General features: G+C 46.3%; 1 protein-coding gene across 4 annotated transcripts in view; it reads right to left on the bottom strand.

Annotated features, from left to right (window-relative positions):
- Positions 1 to 27,437, bottom strand: part of EEFSEC (eukaryotic elongation factor, selenocysteine-tRNA specific) — a 257,194-nt gene that overhangs the window by 154,229 nt on the left and 75,528 nt on the right. For 2 of the 4 annotated variants that reach the window (XM_087431641.1, XM_087431642.1), the window contains 2 exons: positions 11,483 to 11,690; positions 5,439 to 5,555 (listed from right to left, as the gene is read on the bottom strand). In XM_087431641.1, coding sequence (XP_087287767.1) covers positions 5,439 to 5,555; positions 11,483 to 11,690 — 325 coding nt within the window. The remainder of the gene's footprint in view (positions 1 to 5,438; positions 5,556 to 11,482; positions 11,691 to 27,437) is intronic. The other 2 variants (XM_087431643.1, XM_087431644.1) reach the window with 1 other exon arrangement.

Genomic DNA, 27,437 nt, shown 5'->3' with positions numbered 1-27,437 from the left:
TACTTTCTGGCCTCTGTAGTTTCTGATGAGACATCTACTGATGATTTTATTGAAGATCCCTTGTTGTGACTAGCCACCCTTCATTGCTTTCAAGATTTTCCCTTTGTCTTTGTCTTTTGAAAGTTTGATTATAATGTGTCTCAGTGTGGGTCTCTTTTAGTTCATTTTACTTGGAGTTCGTTGAGCTTCTTGAATGTTTACATTGTCTTTAATAAAACTTGGGAAGTCTTCAGCCATTATTTCTTCACATATTCTCTCTGCCCTTTTCTCTCTCTCTTCTCCTGGGACTCCCACAATGTGTATGTTGGTCCACTTAATTGTGTTCCACAGGTCACTTAGGCTCTGTTCACTTTTCTTCAACACTTTTTCTTTCTGTTCCTCAGACTTGATTATTTCTGTTGTCCTATCTTCAAGTTTGCTAATTCTTTCTTCTGCCTACTCAATTCTGCCTTTGAATCCCTCTATTAAATTTTTTATTTAAGTTATGGTACTTTTCAGTTCCAGAATTTCTGTTTTGCATCTTTTTAGGTTTTCTATTTCTTTATTGATATTTCCATTTTGTTCACACATTGTTTTCTTGCTTATCTCCACATTTTCCTTTACTTCTTTGAGCACCTTAAGACAGCTATTCTAAAGTCTTTGTCTAGTATATCTGCCCTCAGGTCTTTTTCAGGGACAGTTTCTATTAATTTATTTTTTCTTCCTTTCATTGGGCTATACTTTCCTGTTTCTTTATACGCTTTGTGATTTTTGTTGAGAACTGGACATTTGAGTCTAATAATATGGTAACTATGGAGATCAGATTCTCTCCCTTCCACAGGGTTTTTTGTTTATTGTTGTTATTATTGTTTTTTTTTTTTTTATTTGAATGTTGTAGGCCATCTCTGTGCTGAGAATCAGCCCAAGGTGTAAACTTAAGGTCTTCGCAGATCTTGTCTGAGCATCTTATCCCCAGGCATGCATGCTCACTTTCTAATTTTCCCTGTATATGCAATTGTTTCTGAATAACCTAGTCTTTAATGTCTGACTCCTGAAAGAGGGAAAAAAAAAAAAGGAAGGGGCTAGTAAAAAGGGTACTGGTCCTTTAAATCCCCTGGAAGTCATTCAGCCAGAGGGCGAGGGGCTTGCAACAATGGGAGGAGGTGCAAAAACAATGGCTGCCTGCCTGTTTGTCTGCACCTCTGCGACCAGAAGCAGCAACCAGTGATCAGAGAGCACAGATTCCTGATATTCGGAGGACAGGGTCCTTTTTTCCCACTCCAGCTCCCTTGAGCTGTGTGCAAGCTGCTCCAGGAACACATGCACAGGGGCCTACCACAGGCTGACGGGCTGGGGAAGGGTAGGTGCTACTGTGCTATGAACTGAAATTGACCAGAATTAACTGCAATTTACCAAGTCTGCCTTCACCTGGAAGTTGCAAGTCTTCCATAGATTCCAGAGTTCCATCAGACAGGTTCTGCCAGTGCAATTGTTGAGGAGGTAGGAGACAGATTCTTGGTGCTTCTTACTCCACCATCTTCCCAGAATCCTCCCCATGCATTTTTGCCACATCCAAGTACAACCCCAGGCTCCTCTTGCCTGACATGTGGTGTGAGTTCCTCACTCTGAGTAATATTGCCTTCTTCATCTTCCTCAAGACTCTCAGCCATTCTCTCACATTTCCCCACCGTGGTGCCCAATGGGAAGCAGGGCGAAGGACCAAGTCCAAGAAGAGACAACGGAAGGGAGGAGTCTAAGAAAGAATCCACTGCCACCCAGTCTCCCTGCCATGTCTAAAGGAACTGCCCTGTCTGACCATTCCCATCCCCCAGCCTCCCTTCACCAGCCCCTCCAGTCTCATCTGGACTCATGACTGCTGCCTTTCTACATTCCCAGATTTCTCTCCTCTTGGGGGAAAAACCCTTTTGCTTGATACACCTCCCCCGGCCCGCCGCCGCCACTTTTGATCAACACCCAATTTCTGTTTCCACTCACCCTTCAAAATGAATGCCACTTCTGCTTACTCACCAGGAGCTTATGCCTGTTTCCTTACAACATCACTTCAATCTCCTTCCCTTTCAAGCCAAGGGACATTTACTAAGCATCTCTTCTGTGCCAAGCTCCACAGAGGGTGCACAACGAACAAACAAAGAGCTCCCAGAGCAATGGGGCATGAGGGGCTGGGGCACCGACTGAGGGCACCAACTATGTGCAACAGAAAGAGGAATAGAGGAGGGGCAAAGAACAGAACTAAGTTCCTGAAGATCAACAGCAACTCTCCAGTAGTCAAGTCAATGTTCTTCTCTCAGACTCTCTTCCCCACTGTGACATCTGACCCAGAGGATCATCAAACAGCCGGCTCCTCACCCTTCTTACCCACCACTCTAAACTTTTATTCCATGGCCCCTAACTATCCTTTGCCTCCTTGAGAAGTCTTTCTTCTGCCTCTATCCATTGTTGGTCTCTCCCAAGAGCTCCCTGAGAGCCCAGCTTTTCTCCCCCTGGACTGCTGTCCACCAGGAGCTCCCTGCACTCTGATGACCTGCACTAAGGCTCCTCTGTGGATCATTCCCAAATCTGTGTCTTCAGCCAGGACCCCTTTTAAGCACTCTAGTCTTATCCTATCATGTACGAGCAAGTGGCTTCCCCACCCTAGCTTCCTGGTTCCTGATCATGGGACGATATTCCTCTGGTCTCTGGAATCATCGCTGGCTGCATAATCACCAATGTCTTCATCAGTCGCTGCATCTGGTCAGTTCTTCTTTTGGGATCTGGCTCCAATCCATCCTCTGATTTTGATGCTCAATAAAGTCCACGCTGGGTCAGGTCCTTATCACCCTAGGCCACCCAACAGCTCTCCAAAGTCTGAGCACGGCCCTGTTCCACGCACCAGCTGCAGCTACGATGACCTTCCAGCAGCACCACTTTAAGGCATTAGTCTTCTCCCCTCCACACATTCAGGGGCTCCCTGACTGTCCCAGGATGAAGCCCAGCATCCAGGCTGGTTCACAAGGCCCTCTATGGCCTGCCCCAGCCTCCTCACACTGACTCATCTCACCAAACCCTCTGGAAATACAGGTAAAAACTCAAGCCCTTGCCTAGCATCAAACTACTTCCACTGTTGCCCTAACCTCCTTACTCTCCTCTGCCTATCCAAATCTAACCCAGGTGACAGGCGACCTGAGGCAAGGCACAGAGGGTGGGACTTTGAGCAAGAAACCTAGGACTAATTTCCAATCCACAGCTGACTTAAGTTATTCCACCTCACTCAGCCTCCATTTCCCTAACAGGAGATAGCATGACCTACACTGCAGGGTTGTCTCCTATACCAAGCAAGTTAATGTGTGTAAAAGTGCTGTGGGGAGCCTGGAAACAGCTCCTAGAACCAGGACAGCTGCCAGCCGCCTGCATCCCTTCTGAGTGGTCGGTGCCATGACCTCCATCACATATTTTGAAACTCACTCCTGCTTAGTTATTACTTGCCCTTCTAAAACCAATTCAAATTCCTGACTCCCCAGGCCGGAAGCAAATTCCCTTTCCTCGGAAGCCCCCATGCTGCTCTGAAGAAGCCACTTCAGGTCTAGTCTGTAACTGCAAGGAAAATCTCCCACTGTTACTTCCTCCATCGGTTAGTCTTTCCTGCCCAACTGCACAGTACACTCCTTAGAAGCGCGGGGGCGGGGGGGGTGGTGCTCAGTCCAGGTGGTCTTTGACTCCACACCACACTGCTCCTGGCCTGTCTGGGGGTGAGCACTTAAAGAAAATCAGATATATATTTTTTTAAGATGAGAGGAAGTAACTCTGAGAAACTGGAGTTCCCTAAAGAGCAAGTTAAATAATCTTAGGAGCCATTGGCTGCCCAAAGGTCAATGTGACAAGATGATGCAAGTTCACGGGGGAGATTCCAAACAGGGCCTAAGACCCACTCACCAATCAACTCCAGAGCAGCTCAGATAGACCGTGCTGCCCCTGCAGAAATGGCAGGACTTAGATATTTCCCTTGAGAAGGGCAACACCCAGAGGGAGAGAAGAGAGTTTGGAGAGGGAGGGAGGGAGGAAAAAGAAAAGGAATAGTCAGGAGAGAGAAGGGAAGACATAAAAACACTGAGGAAGAGAGACAGAGAAGAAAAGAAACACGAGAAAAAGCAAGAAAAGGAGCTGACGGCTGAGCGCCTGCTCTGTGCCAGCACTGTGCTACGTGCTCTCCATGTGATCTCAACACCCCACAAGCAGGGGCTCCGACCCCTATTTTCAGAGAAGCCAAGTGACGTGCCCGGGGCTGCCAGGGGGCCCAGGGAGTAAGTGGCTGGTCTGTAGGAGTCCAGAGTCTAGGCCTCTCCCACGGAGGAGGAGAGGGTGAGAGGAAGAGTCCATTCTCAGTCTAAAGGGAGGGCTCTAGCCACAAAAATCAGCGAACCAGGATCCAACCACGAGCCAGGGCCCAGTACACGTGCATCGTCTCTGCTTACGCTCCATGAGCCTGAGGCCCAGAGGGAGAGAGAAGGGTAAAAGCATGCACTGAGAATTCCAGCAATTAACCATAAAGCTTTGGAAATTCAATTATTTTTTATCCAAACCCTTTTGGGCAATGTATTGTAACAAAACATAAAGGCCTGTTAGGCTGGAGGTTTGGCCCTTTCCCAGGCTCAAGAGAAGCTGGCCTTGCTGACTCCCTGAACATGCCGCACACTGGGGCATCCTGGCTTCTGGCAGCAGAAATAGAGTTCAGCAGCCCCCAGGGGCACTGGAGGCCCCTCCTGTTCCACGTTTCAGATCTAGGCTGGTGTCTGGGTTCTAGGAGCAGAAGGGGCTCCAAGCAGAGACGTCAGAAAGAGCCCTGAGCCTGGCCCCACAGCTTAGTAGTGCAGGCAGGAGCTGATCTGGAGCACATCCAAGCACTTCTCCTGTTCCCAGCACCCCACCACCTCCTCCAGACCCCTCGCAGCTGTGCCGTCACGGTACAAGCAGGCTCAGACATGCTGACTGTGCACGCAGGCTGACCTTCATTAACACACAAAAATGATTTCAGATAAGTAAAAAAACAGTGCGTGTGTATATGGATGTATAACTCATGTAAAAGAAATAAACCAATAGAGTATAAATTTTAGGTTTGGAATAGAATTCAAAATAGCCAATATTTATTATGCCTTATTTTTCTCACCAGTCAAGCCAGATACAAAAACTACTCCTGGGATAACTGTGAGGATCTGATTGATTGAATATAGGAAATCTCTAGTACAGTGCCAAGCACACAGTAGGTGCTCGACATGTTATAGCTGTTGTTACTAAGCACCTACTATGCGCCAGGCTCCATGTCAACACTCCCTCATTACAAACGCTATGTGGCTGAACTTATCAGCTCCCATTTTACAGAGGAAAAAATATCAACTCAGAGAGATACAGTGAGTTGCCCAAGACCACAGAGCTAGTCAGCCACAAAGCTAGTTTGGAATGCACACCTTGTAAGAAGAGTCAGCTCCACAGCAGCCAAATCACAGGATTTGGCATTCCACCAGATCCCAGGAGGGAGGCAGGGCCAAGGGAACCCCGAGTGGGCTCTAAGCAGACGGCCTTGGCTAAAACAGAAACGAGAAAATAGAAAGTGTGTTAAAAGGAGAAGGAAACACAGACGGAATCTGGGAGAACGATGCATCAAGGATGGTGTCAGATGATAACATTTATTGAAAAAATAAACAGAAAAGCCTAGAACACAGAACAGTGTCAATATTGTGATAACAACTACCTCAAATTATGTCCATGTGTGAAAGACTGACAGGGACCCTAGAGAAAAAAACACTTTAATTTGATGCATTGGGAAGATTGTGGGTACATTTTTATCTTCTGTTTTGATTTCTGTTAACATTGATAAATGCTTATGCAAGAATAATTTTAAATGCTTTCAGAGATAAGGAAATCACAAAGAAAAACAATCAAAGAGTTTGACTACATAAAGTTAGAAACTTCTGCATGTCAAAAAAAAGCAACTAAAATGGAAAGACAAACAACAAATACTAAAGACTTATTTGTAGCAAATATGACAGGCAAAGGGTTAATTAATAACAACATCTATATTATTAATATTAAAAACTCCTGGGGGCCAGCCCCACGGCATACTGGTTAAGTTCTGTGTGGTCCGCTTCAGTGGCCCCAGTTCACGGGTTCAGATCCCGGGCACGGACCTACACTACTCATCAAGCCATAATGTGGTAGTGAGCCGCATACAAAATAGAGGAAGATTGGCACAGATGTTAGCTCAGGGCTAATCTTCTTCAAGCAAAATAAAGAGGAAGATTGGCACAGATGTTAGCTCAGGGCTAATCTTCCTCAGCAAAACAAACAAACAAACAAAAAAACTCCTGAAAATCAAAAAGAAAGCATTAAAATCACAAAGAGGCAAGTAGACAAAATATACAGGCATAATTCAAACACACAAAGGCACAACTGTTTAATATACTTAAGGAAAAATGTTCAATCTCACATACGAAAACGAGTAAAATACCATTCCTATTCTACTAAATTTCAAATATATTTTAAAATTAGAAACCAAAGTCAGCTGCTGACACCTGTGTAAAATGGTACAAACTCTTTGGAAAAGAATATGGTAATGTGCAACAAAAGGTTTAAAAGTGTTCATGCCCCCTGATCCAGTAATCTCACACCTGGGAACCTCTCATGAGGAAGAAGCTGAAACTACCAAGTGTAATGATGGTCAAGGACGTCCACCGCAGGGTTATCTATCTATAAGGAGCACAACTTAAGCCAGTCTCAAGGTCAACAACGGAGTGATGGTTACATGAAGAACTGCTATGTAAAAGGTTAAGCAATAAAAGCAGAAACCAATAATGCAAATACCTCATGATTACCATTATATGTTTGGGGGAGAATTGAATTCAGCAAAGTTGCAGGGTACAAAATCAACATATAAATATCAGTTGTGTTTCTACACACCTGCAAAAACAATCTGAAAAGGAAATTAAGAAAGGAATTCCATTTATAATAACATCTAAAAGAATTAAATACTTAGAAATAAATCTAACCAGGGAGGTGAAAGACTTGTTTACTGAAAACTACAAAACACTGATACAACAAATTAAAGAATATCTAAATAAATGGAAAGTAATCTATGTTCATGGACTGTAAAACTTAATACTTTTAACATGTCCATACTACCCAAAGCAATTTACAGGTTAAATGCAATCCCTATCAAAATTCCAACAACCATTTTTTGCAGAAATGGAAAAGCAGATCCTCAAATTCATATGGAATTGCAAGGGGCCCCAAATAGCCAAAATAACCTTGAAGAAGAAGCATCAAGTTGGAGGACTCAACTTCCTGACTTTGAAACTTACTACAAAGGTACAGTAAACAAAGCAGTGTGGTACTGGTATAGGCACAGACACAGAGAGCAATGCAACAGAATAGAAAACCCAGAAATAAACCCACACGTACATGGTCAATTGACTTTTAACAAGAGTAAAAGGGAAAAAGACAGTCTTTTCAAGAAATGGTGCTGGGAAAACTGGATAATCACATGCAAAAGAATGAGGTTGGGCCCTAACTTATACCATATATAAAAATTAAGTAAAAATGGATCAAAGACCTAAACTTAAGAGCTAAAACTACAAAATTATTAGGGAAAAAACTGGGGAAAATCTTCATGACATTGGATTTGGCAACAATTTTATGGACATGATACCAAAAGCACAGGTAACAAAAGAAAAAAATAAATAAATTGGATTTCATCAAAATTGAAAACTTTCGTGCATCAAGGGATATGATCAAGAAAGTGAAAACACAACCTACAGAATGGAAGAAAACATTTGCAAATCATGTATCTGACAATGGATTAATGTCCAGAATATATAAAGAACTTGTACAACTCAACAACAACAACAAAAACAACCGGATTGGGCAAAGGACTTGAAGAGACATTTCTCTAAAGAAGATATACAAATGGCCAATAAGCATATGAAAAGATACTCAACACCATTAGTCATTATGGAAATGTAAGGCAAAACCACAATGAGGGCCGGCCCGTGGCTTAGTGGTTAAGTGCGCGCGCTCCGCTACTGGCGGCCTGGGTTCGGATCCTGAGTGTGCACCCACCCACCACTTCTCCGGCCATGCTGAGGCCGCGTCCCACATACAGCAACTAGAAGGATGTGCAGCTATGACATACAACTATCTACTGGGGCTTTGGGGGAAAAAAAAAGGAGAAGGATTGGCAATAGATGTTAGCTCAGAGCCGGTCTTCTTCAGCAAAAAGAGGAGGGTTAGGACACATGTTAGCTCAGGGCTGATCTTCCTCACAAAAAAAAAAAACCCACAATGAAATACCACTTCATTCCTACTAGGATAACTACTAGAAAAAGGAAAATAAGTGTTGGAGAAGATGTGGAGAAACTGGAACCCTAACACATTGCAGGTAGGAATGTAAAACGGTGCCTCCACTGTGGGAAAGAGTTTGGTGGCTCTTCAAAAAATTAAACATAGAACTACCATATGACCCAGCAATTCCAATCCTAGGTATATACCCAAAGGAACTGAAAGTAAGGACTTGAATAGATATTTGTACACCAATGTTCACAGCAGCATTATTCACAATAACCAAAAGGAAACAACCCAAGTGTCCATCAACAGATGAATGGATAAATAAAATATGGTATACACACAATAGAATACTATTCACCTATAGAAAGCAGTGAAATTCTGACACATGCTACAACATGGATGGACCTTGAAAGCATTATGCTAAGTGAAATAAGCCAGACACAGAAGACCAAATATTGTATGATTCCATTTATATAAGGTATCTCAAATAGGCAAATTTATAGAGACAGAAAGCAGAATAGAGGTTGCCAGGGGCTGGGACCAGGGGAGACAAGGGGAGTTACTGTTTAATGGGTACAGAGTTTATCTTGGGGATGATGAAAAAGTTTTAGGTATAGACAGTGGTACTGGGTACACAGCTTTGTAAATGTATTTAATGCCACTGAATCGTACATTTACAAATGATTAAAATAATAAACATTATGTTATATATATTTTACTATAATTTTAAAAACGGGGAGGAAAGGGAGGGCAATACTATGCATGACGAAAAGACAGGAATGAAATAAACCAAAATGTCAGCACAGCTGCTATTTTGAAAAAAGAAATCTTTGGGTGGTCTCTTCTTTCTTTTAATCACTTTTCTCTATTTTCCAAATTTTCTTTCAATTATTCTTTGGATAGAAAAAAAAACTTTTATGTTTTTAATACTTTTCAGGTTTTGATATGTACATAGTTCACCAGTCCAAATTTTTCCTTTCTAGAGAGAAAGTTTCTTCACACTTGGACCAGCATTTACAAAGGACTTACTTAACAAGGGACCATAAGAAAAGGAAATAGTCACTTAAAATGATTTAAAGAAGTTCTTTGCTGCATGGAGGTAAAAGCTAACATTCTCTTAAGAGGTAATCCCACTTAGCCTGGCTGAGGCCCACTGGGTCCACTAACTACAACCCACCAGGGCAGCAATCCTTTCCTTTATCTGAGTTTCTCTTCCAGCCCCCTAGGCACGGAAGGAGGAGAGGAGAGGCTTCAACGGCCTCTGGATGTGTGATAAAGTCTGTAATTTGACCTTCAACCAATAAATTAAAATAGGAATAGTAATTTAAACATGCAAGTGAGAATTTTCCTTAAATTTAACTAATAGAAATAGTTAATATACCCTTAAGAGTACCCTAAGCCCTTCCCAGAAGGTCCCGTTTATATAGCAAATGATACTGACATTGTACTGGGTTTTCATGCAAGAGTCCAAAGGACCTGTTCTCCCCTTTCTGACAACTAAATAAAATGGCAGGGAGATCAAATAACTCACTAAAAAGAAGATATAATTTTTTATCTTCCTTTTTACAGTCTCATACCCACTTCCGTTGGGAATAACAAAGTCTGAATTCTTACGCAACACTTATCTAAATGTGTCGATTTTATCGGATTGATGAATTTTGCTAACAAAAGGCAGCACTAGGAAATCTTTTATGACATATTTGGCCCATTCGCAGGGCTAGAGCTTTAATTTAACCAACTTGAGAATTCTGAGGGAGAGCTGCAGGTGTTGGATCTGAAAAAAATCATAAATGGGAAAGCATATCAATCTTTATGACAGGGAAACAAAAACACTCTACTTGCTTGCCCTCCACAGGCGGGAGAAGGAGAGGTGGAAGTAGCAGCATATTGTCTCGGGCTGCAAAGCAAAGAGGAAGCAGCGCTGTCTCCCAGTGACTGCTACTGAGTATTGATAAAAAGGCGCTGGCCCAGAGAGGAAGAGAGGAATTGATAAAACAATGAGGTTTGCCAACACTGTGTGCTCAACAAGGACATTTTCTCATTTTCTCAACCGCATCAGAATAAGTCACTCCCGCCGCCGCCTGAACAACCAGGTGGCTTTCTATCCCATAGTCCCCATGCCCCTCCCACCCACACAATGCCCAGTAGCACTGCCACCTTTCTGCCCCCATGGACCTCTCCTCACAGAATGTACAGATTGTAAGCATGGCTCGACATGGCCTGTTGATTCTCCTGTTGAAGATCTCCCCAGGTCTCCCCTCCCCTCCCTCCACTGCCTTAGTCTCTCCCTGGGAAAACCACCACAGCCACCTCTCCCTGTCTCCCTGCCTCCCTGCTGCCTCCCGGATCCTCCTCGCCAACACATCCTGCCACCAGATGCAGCCAGCCATCTGTAGATGGGAAAACCTCTTTCAGTCACTCCCCTGCACAAAATTCTGTAACGACTCCCTACTTTCCACAAGATGAAATTGTAAACTCATCGGCATGAGAGGCTACAAAGGTCCTTTTTGATCTGGCCTTTCCCAATCTCCCCTCCAACAGCAATGTCTGTCTGTCCATCCATCTATCCATCCATCCCATCTTATAAGCCTCTGTGACAGAAACATCCAGTTGTCTACGAAAACTCATCTCCCCCTTTTGATAATCAAGTTGCAGCTAAGCAGATGGTGAGGGGACACACGTCCTGGCCTCTCTTGTACCGAGGCATGGCCAATATGGCAGGAAGGACTGAGTCACATTGACAGAATCTCAGTGGGAAGGGTGTGTGCCCTTCCAGGCCCACGCCTGACACACTGGACCGTCCCAGGACATGAACACAGCAGTGCCTGTGCCCCGCTCTGACCTCACGGACAAGGACACCCTACAGTGCAAGGTCAGCAAGAGGGAGGCAACCTGGGTTTCTGAATGCCAGGAGAGCAGAACCACCCCACTACTCATGTTAGGAAACTACCTGAAAACTCAGCTTCTAGTTTCTTTAGGTTTCTGTTACTTTCTGGCCTCTTGCAGCAGCAGCACCTTAGCCTTGTCCCTTCATGCAAGCAGGCGCGAGGTAAGACCCCCTCAGTAAGACCCGAGGCTGACACCTGCCTGCCCAGTTCATGGTAGTGAAACGAAGTGTGCCCCGAAGCCTGCTACATATACACATGAACATTTCTCTCCCTAGCAAACCTACTTGGTGTTCTCTAGAGTCTTCTGCATTTTCTTGGCCATTTTATCAATCGCTGCCTGCCTCTTCCCTTCGGCTAAGAGGTCTGTTTTGTTCAGCACCACGACCAGCTTCTGGCAGGCGATCTGCCCGATCACAAGGCACTCCGCTGACTGCGTCTGCATCCCCTTGGTCACATCGATGACCAACATCATCAGATCAATGATCTGGGCCCCTGGGAGAAGAGAAGACAAAGTTAGAGAGGGAAAAGGGGGAGATGAGTTCTGCAGAAAGTTGCCCGATGCCCTTGTCAAGCAAAACTGGCCAAATTAAAGCACTGATAAAAGTGGGCAGAGTGGGAAATGAATGATTAGTGCCCACCTCCTTGCACCGGGCCACAGCACAGGTGAATCACTGAATCCTCACAACCACCATGAGAGACAGGTGTGTTACCCCACTGGCGATGAGGAAACTGAGACCTACGAGAGACAGAGAGCTTGCCCGGAGCCACACAGCTAACATGCAGCAGGGCTGGGTGACCCCAAATCCCATGCCTTTCAATTGCACCAATCCTGTCATTTTCATTCCATCCTACCTGGGAAAAATGTCCAAGCAGGAAAAAGCTCAATGTTAGTCTTGGGAAATGCCTAGAGATTTGCCCTTGTCAAGAAAGAGGAGAGGGCCGGCCCCGTGGCTTAGCGGTTAAGTGCGCACGCTCCACTGCTGGCAGCGCGGGTTCGGATCCAGGGCGCACACCGACGCACCACTTCTCCGGCCATGCTGAGGCCGCGTCCCACATACAGCAACTAGAAGGATGTGCAGCTATGACATACACCTATCTACTGGGGCTTTGGGGGAAAAATAAATAAATAAATAAAATTATTAAAAAAAAAGAAAAGAAAGAGGAGAGAAAGGCTGAAAAAGCAAAGAGGCAAGTTGAGGGTGGGGGGCTCCTCTATGGCTCCTGGGTCTTCTCCTCATAGTAATGTGGTTTCGTCATGATAAGCTCACGCTTGGCTGGATTATATCTGCTCACCTCTTTTATCCTTTCTGTTCTGGTTGGGAGGGTCTTATTCTTTCAGGCGGGGTGGGGTAGGGGCACCTAGGGTTCAGCTACATCAACACTGAGGACCATATGTATGTGTGTATGTGTGTTTACATGTATGCATATATGTGTATCGTATATGCACGTGTGTAAGTGTACGTACATATGTGCGTGTGTGTGCGCGCACTATGTATGTATGTACGGTTGTGAACATGGCCTGAATACACAGGCACACCTGAGCTGAACAGCAGCAGGTGGATAAATTACAGAGAAGTCAATGAAGGAAAACTGCCATGAGTCATGTTAGGAAGACTGATGGTAGTAAGTAAAGTGACCCTGTCCTTTTTAATGGAATTTGAAATAGTTTCACCCAAAAAAAGGTGCTATCTTGGAGATACAGGAATACGCAAACATTTTCCCTGTTGCTTCATGAGGGGTTTTCAGGACCAAATTACTGTCATGGTGAGGCAGAGGAAGACTGCTCTGTGGGTGACTCTTATGACCCAACCTCACGCCTGGGGAGGGAGGGAAGGCAAGGAGGAGGGTGTGGTCTTTTTGTTGACACACTGTGTGCACTAGTCAGCCACTTAATCTCTACAACTTAGTGCTTCAGATGAAGGTGAGACTCAGAATCATGGGGTTACTTGCTCTAGATCACGCAGTCAACTGGCACTGAAGGCCACAAGTAACCAGGGCACCTGACTCCACCGCTGAAGAATTCTGCTCACTGTTCCGAGAGGCCTCCTGGTTACTACTGACCTCCCCCAGGAAAAACAGTAAGTGTCTCTGAGCAGGCCTCGGAATGTCCCCACTGTCCTCCCTCCCCCTCCGCTCTGCCCTCCCCGGCCCCCTCTTCTACTTCACCCTGTCAGCTAGTGGCACAAGTGAAGCTGTGGTCCAAAGAGGCCGAGAGGGGCAGGCCAGGTGCTCACAGCAGCCAGCATCGGCATCCTCCTTGTCAAGTCAACTGGCGGTAGGGCCTAGGTCTCTACTACAGCCATATAGAGGGAGACACTGGTTCTATCATCTATGATGAATGGGACAAATTGCGTAAAACAGAGTCACCTTTTTAAACAATTGAGGCCTATAAAACTTCATCATCTGATAGACTCCCTTTCATATCTACTGAACCACCAGCTGGCCTCTGGAATCCACCTCTGTTCCAGCGCCAGTCCCCATTGCTCACATCAAGGCCCATGTCAGCTGTTCACTAATGGGTCCCTTTGCCTCAGACTTGTCCCTCTGAAATCCATCCTCCAAACAGCCTCCCAAAAAGAAATTTCTAAAACTACATAACTGATTTGTACACTGTTGGGGGTGGGGGCTGAACTGGCACAACCTCTGTGAAGGTCAATTTGGAAACAGCTATCAAAATTTACATAATCTTTGACCCAGCCAAGCCGAAGTACATGTGATATGTCCCTGTAGCATGTTTGTTGCAGCTAAAGTTGGAAACCATGTAAATGTCCATCAGTAGGGGACAGGTTAAAAATAAATAATGCTACACCCAGGCAATAGAATACTCCACAGCCATTAAAAAGAACAAAGAAGCTCTTGATACACTACTATGGAATGGTCTCCAGGGTGGAGCAAGTCAGAAAAGTACGGGGCAGAACAATGCAATTTGTGTTATAAAGGGGAAGAGTTACCTGTGTGTGTTGTATATGAGTGTTTGCTTCTATAAGCTACAATATTTCTGAAGGAATGAAAAAGAAATAACTTTTGGTTGTCTGTTGGGAGAGGAGCTAGGTGAGAAACAGACAACAGGGATAGGAAGGAAACTCTTGACTGTACATCCTTCTGTACCTTTTAATTTTAAACAGGGGTGTGTACTATCCATTCAGAAATAAATAAAATTATAATGTTAAGTACATAAATAATCAAAAAAACTGTGTTGTTCTCCTGATAAGAGCCCCAATTGTCCTCTGACTGAAAGCAAACTCCATGGTGTGGCTTTGGGGCCCCTTTTTTTGCTTGTTTGTTTTTGTTTTTTGTGAGGAAGACCAGCCCTGAGCTAACATCCGATGCCAATCCTCCTCTTTTTTGCTGAGGAAGACTGGCCCTGGGCTAACACCCGTGCCCATCTTCCTCTACTTTATATGGGACGCCACCACAGCATGGCTTAACAAGCGGTGCGTCGGTGCGCGCCCGGGATCCAAATCGGCGAACCCCAGGCTGCCGCAGCGGAGCACGCACAATTAACCATTTGCGCCACCAGGCTGGCCCCGGGGCCCCTATTAACTCACAGTTTTGGCACACTCTCCTTGTGCTGAACACCACGCCGCGCTTCACCGAGCCCTTCCCTATGCTCCTCACCCTGCCCCAGCACCTCCCACCCACACACACACGAGCCTGAGTCCAGCCGACCCCAGAAAATGCGACCTCTCCCCAAGTCCTCCTGCCACCAGTCACAGGGCTATGTGGCCAGGTCTTGAGGCAGGACAGGACAAAGCCTGCAGGTGAAGAGCGAGGAGGAGCGTCCTGGGTTCCCAGCCTGTGCGCCATTCTCCGAGAAGACTGGAGAGCTGCCTTCACAGCAGAAGGGTCCCAGCGCCCGGCTGGGTGGGCCTCCAACTCTGGTGGGCAAAGCTGTATCCACAGAGACAAGGCTGCTCTACCCATGGGTCACTGAAGGATTCTTCAAGAGCAATTCTGACTACCCAGGCTCCCTCTGGAACCTCAACATCACCCTCTACCTATCTCAAACTGTTACTGACCCCACTTTCCAGATGAGGAGATCAGGCTTTAGAGACGTTAGGTGACTGCCCTTGGTTATTCAGCAAACAGGCAGTAGAGAAGAGCCTGTTCTTACCCACATGCCACATGGCCTGTCTTTCAGAATGGGAACCCACCCCTCTCCATCCTCCTTTCCCATAACCCTCACCCACTCCCCACTTCACATTGAGAATCAAGGCATACTACACATTAATTTTCACCCCTTCCCTGCCCTACCTTTGCTTCTGCTCCTCTCTGCCCAGACCTCACTGGCCCGGGCCCTTCCTCCTCACCCCACCCCCACGGAGAACTCACAGACCAAGGCCTGGGTTTTCAATCTGTATGCCCGGCACCCAGCACGAGACCCAGAGGGGGCACAGCTTAATCAACCTTCTTTGGACTGCACCAAGCAAATGAATGCTCCCCCCCCTCAACTCTACTTTATTTACCAGGAATCTGTTCCTCTTCTCAGAGATTTCATTTCCTACTGGTATATGAAACTATCCAGAAGTGCCTTGTACTGGCCTGGTGGCTGGAGGGGAGACACTCATGCATTCCATGTATTTAGCCCACCTCACTTCTGATGCTTGTTAGGATCCTGGGGATGGGAAATGAAACTGAACTGACAGGCCAAGAAAGATAAGTGGAGACGGAAGCTGGTCAGGATTTCATCAGGGGCCCTACTCCAGGATCTACAAGCTGCCTTTGTTGCAGGGAGCACACAGCTCTGCTCCAAAAGGCCAGGCTCTTGATCAGACTTGCTGCAGTGCAGCCAACATCAGGGACTTCTAAGGAGACCAGAGGTCACAGCGACTTAACTGGTCCCACTGAGAATCAGGGCACCACTGGAAACCAGGGGTCAGCCTCAGGCAACTGACCGGTGCCTGGCAGCAGCTCTCAGTTACTCTCATTTCTTCATTAAACTTTGATCAGATGACAGGAAGTGACATAACTAGCCCGTCTTTTCTTTTTCAGAATCCCTAGTTTTTCCACAGAATGAATCAAACAGTGTCCTTCCCAATTCCCATGAACCCAGGGTAGGAAATCACTCTGAGACTAGAGGCACAGAGTAAGCGAGTGGGTCGGAAACACAAGTCAAAAACTCGCAGCTTACAAATGACCCTCTATATTTTTCAGTCTATCAGAGCTTTTCATCTAGTGGTACTGACTACAGAATCCTTTAAAAGTTTGCAGACTAATTATAACAGGGTTAAAGTTTCTCAGTACTTTAAAAATTACAATTTCCAAGTCTGTAGAGTATATATCTGAATCATTTCAAAATTAAAAATATAGAAAAACTTACAAAGGTCAGCATCTAACAAAGTACAAGTTATCTGTGAGATGTAATTTTCCTTCTGAGACTGAAGGAAAAAAAAACTGTTGAAAAAAAAGGTTCAGCTGGAGAAACATAAAACTTTAAACATATTTTAGCAAGCTCAAAATCAGATATCTAATCAAAATTTGATTTTTAATCAAAAGCTACAGGCATCCTAAAAGGAAGAAATAATATTAAATTTAAAACAAAGAAAAATGTATTTTTATTTACTTATTTTTTTTGAGGAAGATCGGCCCTGTGCTAACGTCTGTTGCCAGTCTTCCTCTTTTTCTTTTTTCTCCCCAAAGCCCCAGTACACAGTTGTGTATCATAGTTGTAGGGTTGTAGCTCTTCCACGTGGGATGCTGCCTCAGCGTGGCTTGATGAGCGGTGAGTAGGTCCACGCCCAGGATTCGAACCGGCAAACCCCAGGCCATCGAAGCGGAACACACGAACTTAACCGCTACGCCACCAGGTTGGCCCCAAGAAAAATGTATTTTTAACTGGTGACTTATTAAATATTCAATAAACGATGTAAATACATTGTTACCAACAATCTAAAACTGCAGTGGCAATTTATATCCTACTATTATTAAGACCATTTGCCCAAAACAGCAAATCTCCGTGTGCCTCAGCTTCCTCATCTGTGTAAGCAGGACAACGACGGGCCGAGTCACTGGACTACAGTGAAGATTACAATGAGATAACACGTGGGAAGGGTTTAAAATAGCACCTGGGATGTAGGAAATCCTCCATACCGTTAGCTGCTAGGACTGTTTTTCCTTTCACGACTCCCACTGTGGCATGCACTGTGGTGTTCTACATATCTTCATCCCATTCTACCTGCATCTCAGCACTGCAGTGTGGGTATCACAGACAAGAAAACAAAGTCTCAGAGAACTGAAGTAACAAAGTCCAGGTCAAGGAACAAGGACTCAGTCAGACAGATGTGAATGGGGCCCAGGGACTTCTTTCTACCACAGCACCCTGCATCCCTGAGCAGCAACGTCTCGCATCCAGAGTAAAACACTGGCTCTGTGGGCGGCGGGAGTGTGTGCACCAGCCCCTGCGGATGCTGCAGGGCAGCAGAGCAGGTGTCAGAGGTCCCCCTCAGACTGCAGCTCCCGGAGCCCAGGATGGGAGGAGGGGCTGCAGCTCTACAATCCCGGGGTGCTGTCATTACTGCTGTTATTTGTATACATTTATTCAATGTATTGTTTGCCTCCCCATTTATGGGCAAAAAGACTAAGAAGGCTCAGGCACGTTAATAACCTGCCCCAAGCCATGCAGCTAGGGTGAGAACCCAGCATTGCCAGACTCCAGCACAGGCTCAGCTGTCCCAGCCCTGAGGTTCTGCCAGGTGTCAAGACTTCAATCACACTGCGGCCGTTCTGCTCCCTTAAGGAGAATCCTCTCAGGTGTGTATCAGTTTTGTGCATTTCAGTTTTCCTCCCCCTGCTACTTTTCCTCAAGGAGGGCGACCCTGGAGTTTCCCTCTCAAATTCCTAGTGTATAGGAGAGTGCGCAACTGTGCAGCAGGGATGTCCATCCTGCCCCACTCAGCACAGAATCAGAGCATCCAGAAATGGAAGGAGCTTAGCAAAGAGGGTCATTTTGCAGGCGGGGAGCCAAGGCCACAAGTGAGAGGAAGAGGCAAAGGCAGGGCTTGGAGGCACCCGGCCAGATGTTCAAATCACAGCCCTACCAGGAGCCTCAATTTCCTCATCTGTAAATCAGAATCTAAACAAAGACGCCCACTGCAGAAGGCTTGACGACAACAAAGGGGCATGGCTGCCGGGCCCTCGGGAAGCGGGAGCTGTACTTAACGGCTGTCGGTGCCGAGTCAAGGTCTTGGCTCTCGGCTCAGCCTCAGCCTGTTGCTCCCACTAGTCCAGGCGGCCCCCAGGCAAACACATGTGGACAAAGAACTGAGGTCACTGGCCGAGCGGGGGAGGGGAGGAGAAGGGGGCACGCTCAGACTCCAGGCCCCACAGTGTGCACGGGCCTAGCGACTTCCTGGGCACGGGTGGTATATTTGACTCACTCACAGTGCCTGCCAGCCCTTCCTCACGCCCTGGCGGCGGGCCCTCTTCGGGGCCTGCCTCCCTCCCTGAAGTCAAACATTCACGCTGTCTCATGCTGCTACTCAATTGCCAGGGTCACTTCATCCACAGCAGGATATACCATGAGTGGAACAGGCTGTAGGCCCTGGCCAGGCCCACACCCTCAGGTCGGGATTCAGGAGCTTTAGTCACTGGAGGAGGCTCCGGGGACCTTGACTTTTGTTCTTACCAGACAAACTTTCGCAACAGCTTCAGCTGCAGGGAAGTTTCATAACGCTATCGCCCTCTCTGAGCTCCAGTTGCTCATCTGTAAAACAGAGGCGATAACTCCAGTTCACTTGCTACTGACCTAGTTGGAAACCTCAGCTACGGATACAGGAGACAGCCCAGAGGGATGGTATATTCTGATCTGGGCATGTGAGCAAGGGAATCACAAAGGGGGTGCTGCCCTTCTGCGGGAAGAACAGGGCAGCAGCTTAGAGGCCCTCCTCGAGTGCCAGGGCAGGCACGCCCTGGAGAGATGCGGGGCAGGGAGGCAGGGGAAGCAGCAGGCTGAGGGGCCAGCGGGGTGGGCCAGGCCCCAGCTGAGGCACAGCTCCACCCCTGCCAGCTGTGCAGCCTCAGACAAGTATACCGCTTGACCTCTTGGCACCTGGGACTCCTCTGTCAATGCTGATGCCTGAGACAACACCTTAAGGTGTGAGGAGGGTGTCTAGCACAGCACCTGGCGGCACTGAGAGCTCAGTAAACGCAAGCTGCTGTCAGTACTGGCGTTTGTATCACAATGCCCAGCACAGTGAGAGCTCAAAGAGTGGCAGTCTCCTTCCCTATGACTCACGGACACACAAAAGGCCCATGCCCTGCCCAGGAGGAGGAGGAGGAGGAAGAGTATTAGCAGCAGGGAAGAAATACTAACAATACCTCCCCCAAATCTAACAGAATTCATGAGGCCCCATGCAGGGGTCCTTGGTAAGTGCCAGCCAATAGGCTGGAGCACTGTGTCCACCAGTGGGCAGGAAATCCTTATTGTTTTAACCCGGCCTGCAAAGGTGGGCTCCTCCACAAACATTCTGCCGAATTCCACCAGACCAGCAGGGAGACACCGAAGGAGGAGAACCTGGGCAGGCACGACTGGACATCTTCCCTAAGTCGGCAAGGTCCCACGACTCACTAACAACAAAACCCTGGCTTCCTGTTCTCTAGGTAAATGATGTGCCACACCAAATGGACCAGAAGAAGAACAAGTTTCACGTGTTCCAAACACCGCAGGTAAAAAGAGGGAGTGGAGCTGACATAGCACCCAGTGGAATCAGTGTGCTGTTTGACTGCCAAGAAACCCAAAAGTATCGGCCACAATCCAAATGACAGTCACCATGGAGTGGGAGCTGGATTGGTGCCAAGCCCTGGGCTCGTGACTTCAAATCACTGTTGCAAACCGACAACTTACAGATGCACCAGCCTCTGAAAAGAGCATTGTTTAGCCTGCACGGTGCCTCTGAGAATATAAACACGCTGCCAACACTTACAATCCGAGAGGTCACACAAAAATCTTTACAAATCAGCAGATGTGGCAACCCTGGGCCTGCATCTGACATGGCCAAGCCATCTGACATGGCCAAGCCATCTGACATGACAACAGCCATCTGATAGCTGCCCCCTAAGAACAGCTATGTATTCCCAATTTGACCCTGCTCCCCACAACTCCCTTTTGCCTCATACCCTGGCATTTATACTACAGCCTGGCTCCTGATAGGCATATGAGCTTGTGACTTCTGTTTGTTATGCATGAGCTCTGACCCTCACCACAACCCCATGAGGAGGAGACTCTCCCATTTTAATAAAGAGAAATCTGAGGTCTGGTCACAGGCAGGGCTAGAACCTGGAGCTGTCTGACTTCAAAATTTCTGTTTTTTCTATTGCCACCTGCCTCTTGGCCAGAGTCCTGCATTCCTGAGTCTCCTGGGAACCCTACGGCATCCCGAAGAGCAGGAGGGAAAGGCTCTGCGGATGGGAAGAGGAAGAAAAGCAGATAAGGTGCAAAGGCAAACTGCCAGTGTCCTCTAGGACACATCAAAAACCCGAGGCACAGTCCTTCAACAGGGCGCGAGAGGAGCCATTTATCACCACCTAAAGAAGCCCACGAGGAGAACAATGGGAGCGATGTTAGCAGTGGAGGAACAGGGGAAACAACAGAGAGAGCCCGTGTAAGAGACCAAGGGAAAAAATAAACAGCCGCAGACAAGACAGCAGACAAATAGAGATGCTGGACCCCCGCCAAAAGGAAGGAAAGCCAAAAAACAATAAACGCTGGAGACTCACGGCAAAACACCCACAGGGCAGAGAGAGGGCAGTGGTGCAGAATGATTGCTGCTGGCTGCGAACTCCTGGGTAAGTTACCTTCCCTCTCTGAGCCTCACCATCCACAGCTATAAACGGGGAAAAGCATACCACTGTGACACAGGGACAGTGGGTAGCTGTCTAGATAAAACTCAAGTTGGATCTCTACCTTACGCATTACACCAAAATAAATTCCAAATGGAATAAAATTTAAACATAAAAAATAAAACCATAAAAGTACTGGAAGACAACACATGAATTTTCTACAGTCTTAAAAGTAACAAGTACCTAGGTAAATACAAAACCTAGAAACATATGAAAGAAAAAAAGTAAGGACTGACAAATTCAACAACAGAAAAATCAAACATTTTTGCATGGAAAAAAAATTATGATAAAGGCCAAAGATGACTGGGGAGAGGAGGTTAAAATGGACATTACCCACAAAGGACTGACTGCTCTACTCTCCTTAACATTTAAAAAGCTTCTTCAGGGCCGGCCCTGTGGCTTGGTGGTTAAGTGCGCGCGCTGCGATGCTGGTGGCCCGGGTTCGGATCCCGGGTGCACATCGAGGCACCACTTCTCCGTTCATCCTGAGGCCGAGTCCCGCATACAGCAACTAGAAGGATGTGCAGCTACGACATACAACTATCCACTGGGGCTTTGGGGGGAAAAAATAAAATAAATAAAATCTTTAAAAAAAATAATAATAAAAAAATAAATAAATAAATAAAAAGCTTCTTCAAATTGGTAATAAAAAGAACAATCCAATCAGAAATGAAAACAGTATCCCCAGACAGTTCACACTCCACACATTCCCCGAGCCCCTCCTGCTGCCAGGCCTGGGCTGGTCGCAGCACACCAGTGATGAAAACAAGAGGACAGTCCCCACCTCTTACGCTGGACCCACTGGCCAGTGAGGAGAGGCCAAACGCAAACAATACACATAACACATGAATGCCACAGACAGGCAGAAGATGGCAAGTGTCCTAGAGAAAACTGAGCAGGAATAGAAGGCTCAGGAATGTACGGGAGGCAGGCAGCTTGCAATTTTAAATTGGGCTGTCAGGATGGACCTCAACGAGAAGGAGATATTTGAGCCAGGACTCAGAGAAGCGGGGCTGGCAGTTAACTAGAGGAAAAGCATTCTAGGCAGAGGGAGGAGCCAGAGCAAAGACCCTATCGGGTATCGGGGTGTCCGAGGACAGCGAGGAGGCCAGGGTGGCTGGAGGGAAGTTAGACAGGAAGCAGGGGCAAAGAAAAGAAATACAAACAGCTCAGACATATAATAAGATGCCCTACCTCACCAATAACGAGACAAATGCACATTGAAACTACACTGAGATTCTAGTTTTCCCCTCGTGGGTTGACAAAATAATACTGACCATAATAATAGGAGCTGACAAGTAGCAAGTCCTTGCCCCGCCAGGCACTCCAGTTACACACACTGACTCCAGACACCCTGAGTTGATATACCTATTTAGAGATGAGGAAGTCAGGTCACAGAACGAGGCAGAGGGGCTCGAATTCAGTCAAGCTCTGCAGCTCCAGAGGCCACGTCGTCCCTCAAAACATTTGATAACACCCGTGGCGCTAAGGGTGGGGGAGACAGACAATCCTGTCCATTTGGAACACATGTTGGCAAAACCTCTTTGGAGGCTATTCTGGCAACAGCCATCAAAAGTACAAATGCATATATCCTGTGACCCAGCAATGTCCCACATGCACATGAGGCACATACAAGGCCATCATCGAAACATGCTTCCAAGAGCAAAAACATGGGGCTGGCCTAACAGCCCATCAGGAGGGAAGTAGTTACCTGCTTCCAGTCCACATAACCGAATATTACACAGCTACTGGAAAGCATAGAGTGGCTCTATATTCCCTGAGTAGAAGGCTCGCCAAGAGAGCATGCACAGTACACTGCCATTTCTACAGATTTTACATGACAAAGTATGTGCTTGAAATCATTGTCCTTGGAATTTTTAGAAGAAACTGCTCACAGTGGTTTGCCTCTGGGGCCTGGGGTGAGAAAGATCTACTTCTTATGGTCTACACTTTTACACCTTTTAAATTTCGAACCACACGCATATATTATTGATTCAAAAACAATTTCTTTTTAAAAGCAAAGCTATCACTGGAAAACCAGTATCACTTACCATAAGTAAAAGGATAAAAAAAAAAACCCAAGAAAAATAAAACACTGCTATTAAATTCTAGCCAGACGCCACTGCTGCCACAGGTGCGGCGCTCGCAATGGTAAGAGAAGTGTGAAAGCTCCAGGCACCAAATAGAGACCTTCTCCTTAACGGAACCAGAGGATTTAAAGAACTCTAAAGAGGGAATAACTTTCTCACCACAATTAACATCCCTTAACGTGGTACCTGCACACACATAACATCATCTCAGACACCATTCTCCACACCTTCTCTCCTGTTAGGAAACTTTTGCAAAGAGCCTGCATTTGATCCTATAAGTTAAGACAATCCAATGGTGGGGGCGGGGGCAGAAGAGAGATGGAGGTAGACACCCAAGTATGTCTGTTTAGAGGTCATAAAGATATTCTGTCAACAACATTTCATCCTTCCACAAGACCAATGTAAAAGCCACAGTTTTGTCCTCACACCACAGTCGGTGGTGGTCACTTGCCAGAGAGCAACTCCCAAGTCTGGGTGCACCAATCGGACAACACATTTGAAGATGGGCATGAAGACAACCAAAGAGTGAAGGGTATATGGGAGTTTTCTGTACTACTGCAACTTTTCTATAAATTTGAAATTATTTCAAAAGTTTTAAAACAAAAAACAAATGACTAAAGGGTCAGGGAGTTGGGGAAAGGGGGAAAGAGAATTCATTAAGTATCTAAGACTGCACCATGCACACTACTGCAATTACTCTTCACAACAGCCCAGGAAGGAGGTATTTATTAATAGTCACACTTTCCAGATGAAGAGACCAAGACTTGGAGAGATTTGAAGTCATACAGCTATGACTAGAGGCCTGAATTCGAACTCAGAGCAGTGTGTCAGCAAAGCCCATGCTGTCCCCGGAGCCCAAGAGCCAGTGCCCACCATGAGACCAACGGAAGAGGGAGTCAAGGAGCTGCCCAAGTTCAGAGGTTGAGACCAGATGTCCCCATCTGACAGAAATACAAAGGAACTGATCTTAAATGGAAGCATGAAGGAGCTCAGGTAGATCTTTAAGAGAACTTCCTGAGAGGCGGGCCAGTGAAAATGTGGATGGATAACCGGAGCTCTTTGCTGGAGGTCTTCAGAACAGCTGTTGTCCCGGACTAATTGCCCCAGGAACACAAAGGTGGGTTCAGAGGCATTTAACTGTTTTTCCAAATTGTTTTTTTCCCTTTGTAATGTTAAGAGATGCAACCACCAACCACCCTGAACCAGACCAAGCCTCACCACAAGAGCTACGCCCATGACCTTTGCCTTATTTTTAACGCTAAGGTCTCTCCAGGAGGAGCTTAGGCCTCACTACCTTAACCTGCAGAGTGGGGAGGCGCGTTTTCCAACTGAGCCTCCATAGGAGAATACCCGCCTCTCTCTTTTGAATATTCATTCCCCACCGGAAATAAAAGGTCCCTGCTTCCTTTGCTCAGGGAGAGCCATGACTTTGGAAATGATTCCGCAAGGTCTCCTATTTACTGCAAATATACCTTACTTTGTGTGACAACTACTTCTGGTGGAGAGTCTGATTTAACTCACCAGGAGGTGAAGCCACTTTGGTTTTGGTAACATTGTGTCCCACTTCAGGGAGGGAATATGAATTAAACCAGGCTTCTCCATCCATCAACAGTCATGTGCTGCATAATGACATTTCGGTCAACAACAGACCACATACACAACAGGGGTCCCATAAGATTAGTACCATTTAGCCTAGGTGTGCAGTAGGCTACACCATATAGGTTTGTGTAAGTATACTCTATGATGTTCGCACAAGGACGAAATCGCCTAACGACGCATTTCTCAGAACGTATCCTCATCGTTAAGCGACACATGACTGCACCATTTTTGCGATTTCTGCCATGCCCGTGGATACTACTTCTACTATTATTTACTCATATGTATTTAACTCAAGTCATTTTTTTGAACTCAAATGCATTTATATTAAAAAGAACTTTACATGACAACAAATACATTAAACTTGCCATAAGTAGAAGTTAACTGTAAAAAAAAATAAAATGAGAAAACAAAACACTGTGATGCAATGTTATTAAATGCTAACTAGATAATGCTGCCTGCTGAAGCTCTGAGCCCGAGGCCTGCTCCCTGTTAAAAAGGGATCCGCAAGAAGTAGTAAAAGACATACTAGCACTAAATCAAGTCTCTCTCTTCTCTCTTGGATGAGAAGTGGAAAAGACACGACCTTCTGACTCTGCCAAGCCGGAGTATTAACCACGCGCCAGGCACCGCCTCACACTGCTGCCTCATCACCAGGCGTGCGGCCCATCTTTAGGAGGCACTGGAGTAAACACCACTCACGTCGCCCTCCTCAGGAGAGGAGCAGAGGCAGGGTCAGGGATCACAGGAAGAGCAGAGGTGTCCACGCTTCCTCAGGTAAAAAGGCCAAAGGGGATGCCAGCCCGCTGCCAGCTCCTTTCCAGGCAGAGGCAGGCGCTTGGGCTCTGCAAGGCCTGGGCTCCCACCTAACCAGGGAGTTTCGCCTTTTTGCTTCTTTAAGCTACTGTGTCATACACAGTCTATCTGGGGTAATCTTTTTAGCTGACTTTGCGCAACAGTACAGCTCCTGTTCGAGAGCAGTGAAAAGCAGCAGAAAATGGAATTTGAAATGTAGAAATAAAATAATTGTGGGCCATGAGCTATAATTTGATTTCATGCTTTACAAGGAAATGAAAGAAGGCTTCCTTAAAATGTATGGTTTCTGCTTTCTCTCCCCTCTCAATCTCCCTCCCCCCCTTTTAACCATTTTAGGATTTCCTCTAGCACCGAAGAGAAAATAGGATTGTGGAAAACGTTCAGTTCTCAAGTGTCACTGCCACTCAGGGGCAAGCTCGATTTTAATGTGAACTTCCCATTCTGGGTAAGAGGAAATTCTTCAATTAATAAACCGGGTGTGCGGAGGCCAGTCTTTAAGGTTTAATCAATTTCATCTGTACTTAGGATAAAAAGACTGACTATTCTACTTTTTTTCTCGTTTTCCTTCTTTAAAAAAATAATAAAATGAATGTTTTATTTTAAATTCTTTGAGGTTCGTATCTCCTGTTTCAGGAAATATTGTCTATTTCATGCAGTGAGTATGAAGACTCCCCCCTCCTTTTTTACTTTTGCTAAGAATCTTTTTTCAAAAATAACTAAATTATCCTCTGCCCTCATATACTATAACAGCTTGGGAGATGATACGAATTACACAGGATTTTGGCAGACACCTGGCGGGGGAGGGAAACAGAGACAAATCACCAAATATGGATGCAAGAGCTTCTTGTGGACAAAACAGTAAGAGACTGTATAAAAATGTAAACTATGAAGAAAACCCGTCTGGGGGCGGCCTAAGCAAACTTCACACTCAGTGATGTCTGAGAGACCCAACCTAAACCTCACCTAGGAAAGAGACCCTGCCCCGGGGCCATCCTGTCTCTCCCCGTCTCTGGGCCAGGGCTCTCTCGCCCAGGGGCTCTCCCAGCCAGTCCGGCACCAGAGGGCGGCTCTCCAGGGAGCTCTCCGAAGCAGCACCGAATAAACATTCGGATTAGCTGATCAACCGGGAACAACAGGACTTTAGAGGGATAGAGAATTCCTGAATCTTTGTTCCATGGTCACTCTGGGTACACTGGGATTCCAGGGCAGAGGTCATGGTCAGGCCCCAGAGTGGAGGGTGAAGAGCACAAGCTTTGGGGAGGATCAACTCCAGTCAGAACCTCTGCTCCACTTAGCAGCTGTTGTGTCTTTCACAAAACAGCTGAACTCTCAGGGCCTGTTTCTTCATCTAAAAAATACAGATAAAACCACTACTAACCTTTTAGAAAGTTACGTGACGGGCCGGCCCCGTGGCTTAGCGGTTAAGTGTGCGCGCTCCGCTGCTGGCGGCCCGGGTTCGGATCCTGGGCGCGCACGGACGCACCGCTTCTCCGGCCATGCTGAGGCCGCGTCCCACGTGCAGCAACTAGAAGGATGTGCAGCTATGACATACAGCTATGTATTGGGGCTTTGGGGGAAATAAAATAAAAATTAAAAAAAAAAAGAAAGTTACGTGACACCTAACACAGTATTTGGAACAAAGAAGGTACCTGATCCATAGGAACAGGAGGACCCCTGTGCAATTCAGTGTAATCCCAGGTCTTCCCAATGCTTTTATCAAGGTGCCTTGGGAAAAATGCTACACTTTAAGTCAATATTTTTCACTAAAACTCTGTAACTCTAGGGCCCTGTCAATGTGATATCCATTGTGAAAATGAGCAAGAAGGCCTCATCGTTCATAACAGTGACTACCAATGATCAAGGGTCTAAACTTCACTGGCCACACTGCCAGGCAGTTAAC

The sequence above is a fragment of the Ceratotherium simum genome, chromosome 5 (assembly GCF_057802395.1).
Source record: "Ceratotherium simum simum isolate JZ-2026a chromosome 5, ASM5780239v1, whole genome shotgun sequence".
NCBI classification, from domain to species: Eukaryota; Metazoa; Chordata; class Mammalia; order Perissodactyla; family Rhinocerotidae; genus Ceratotherium; species Ceratotherium simum.
Note: the sequence above shows the minus strand (reverse complement) of the source record. Positions and strands in the feature narration are given on the sequence as shown.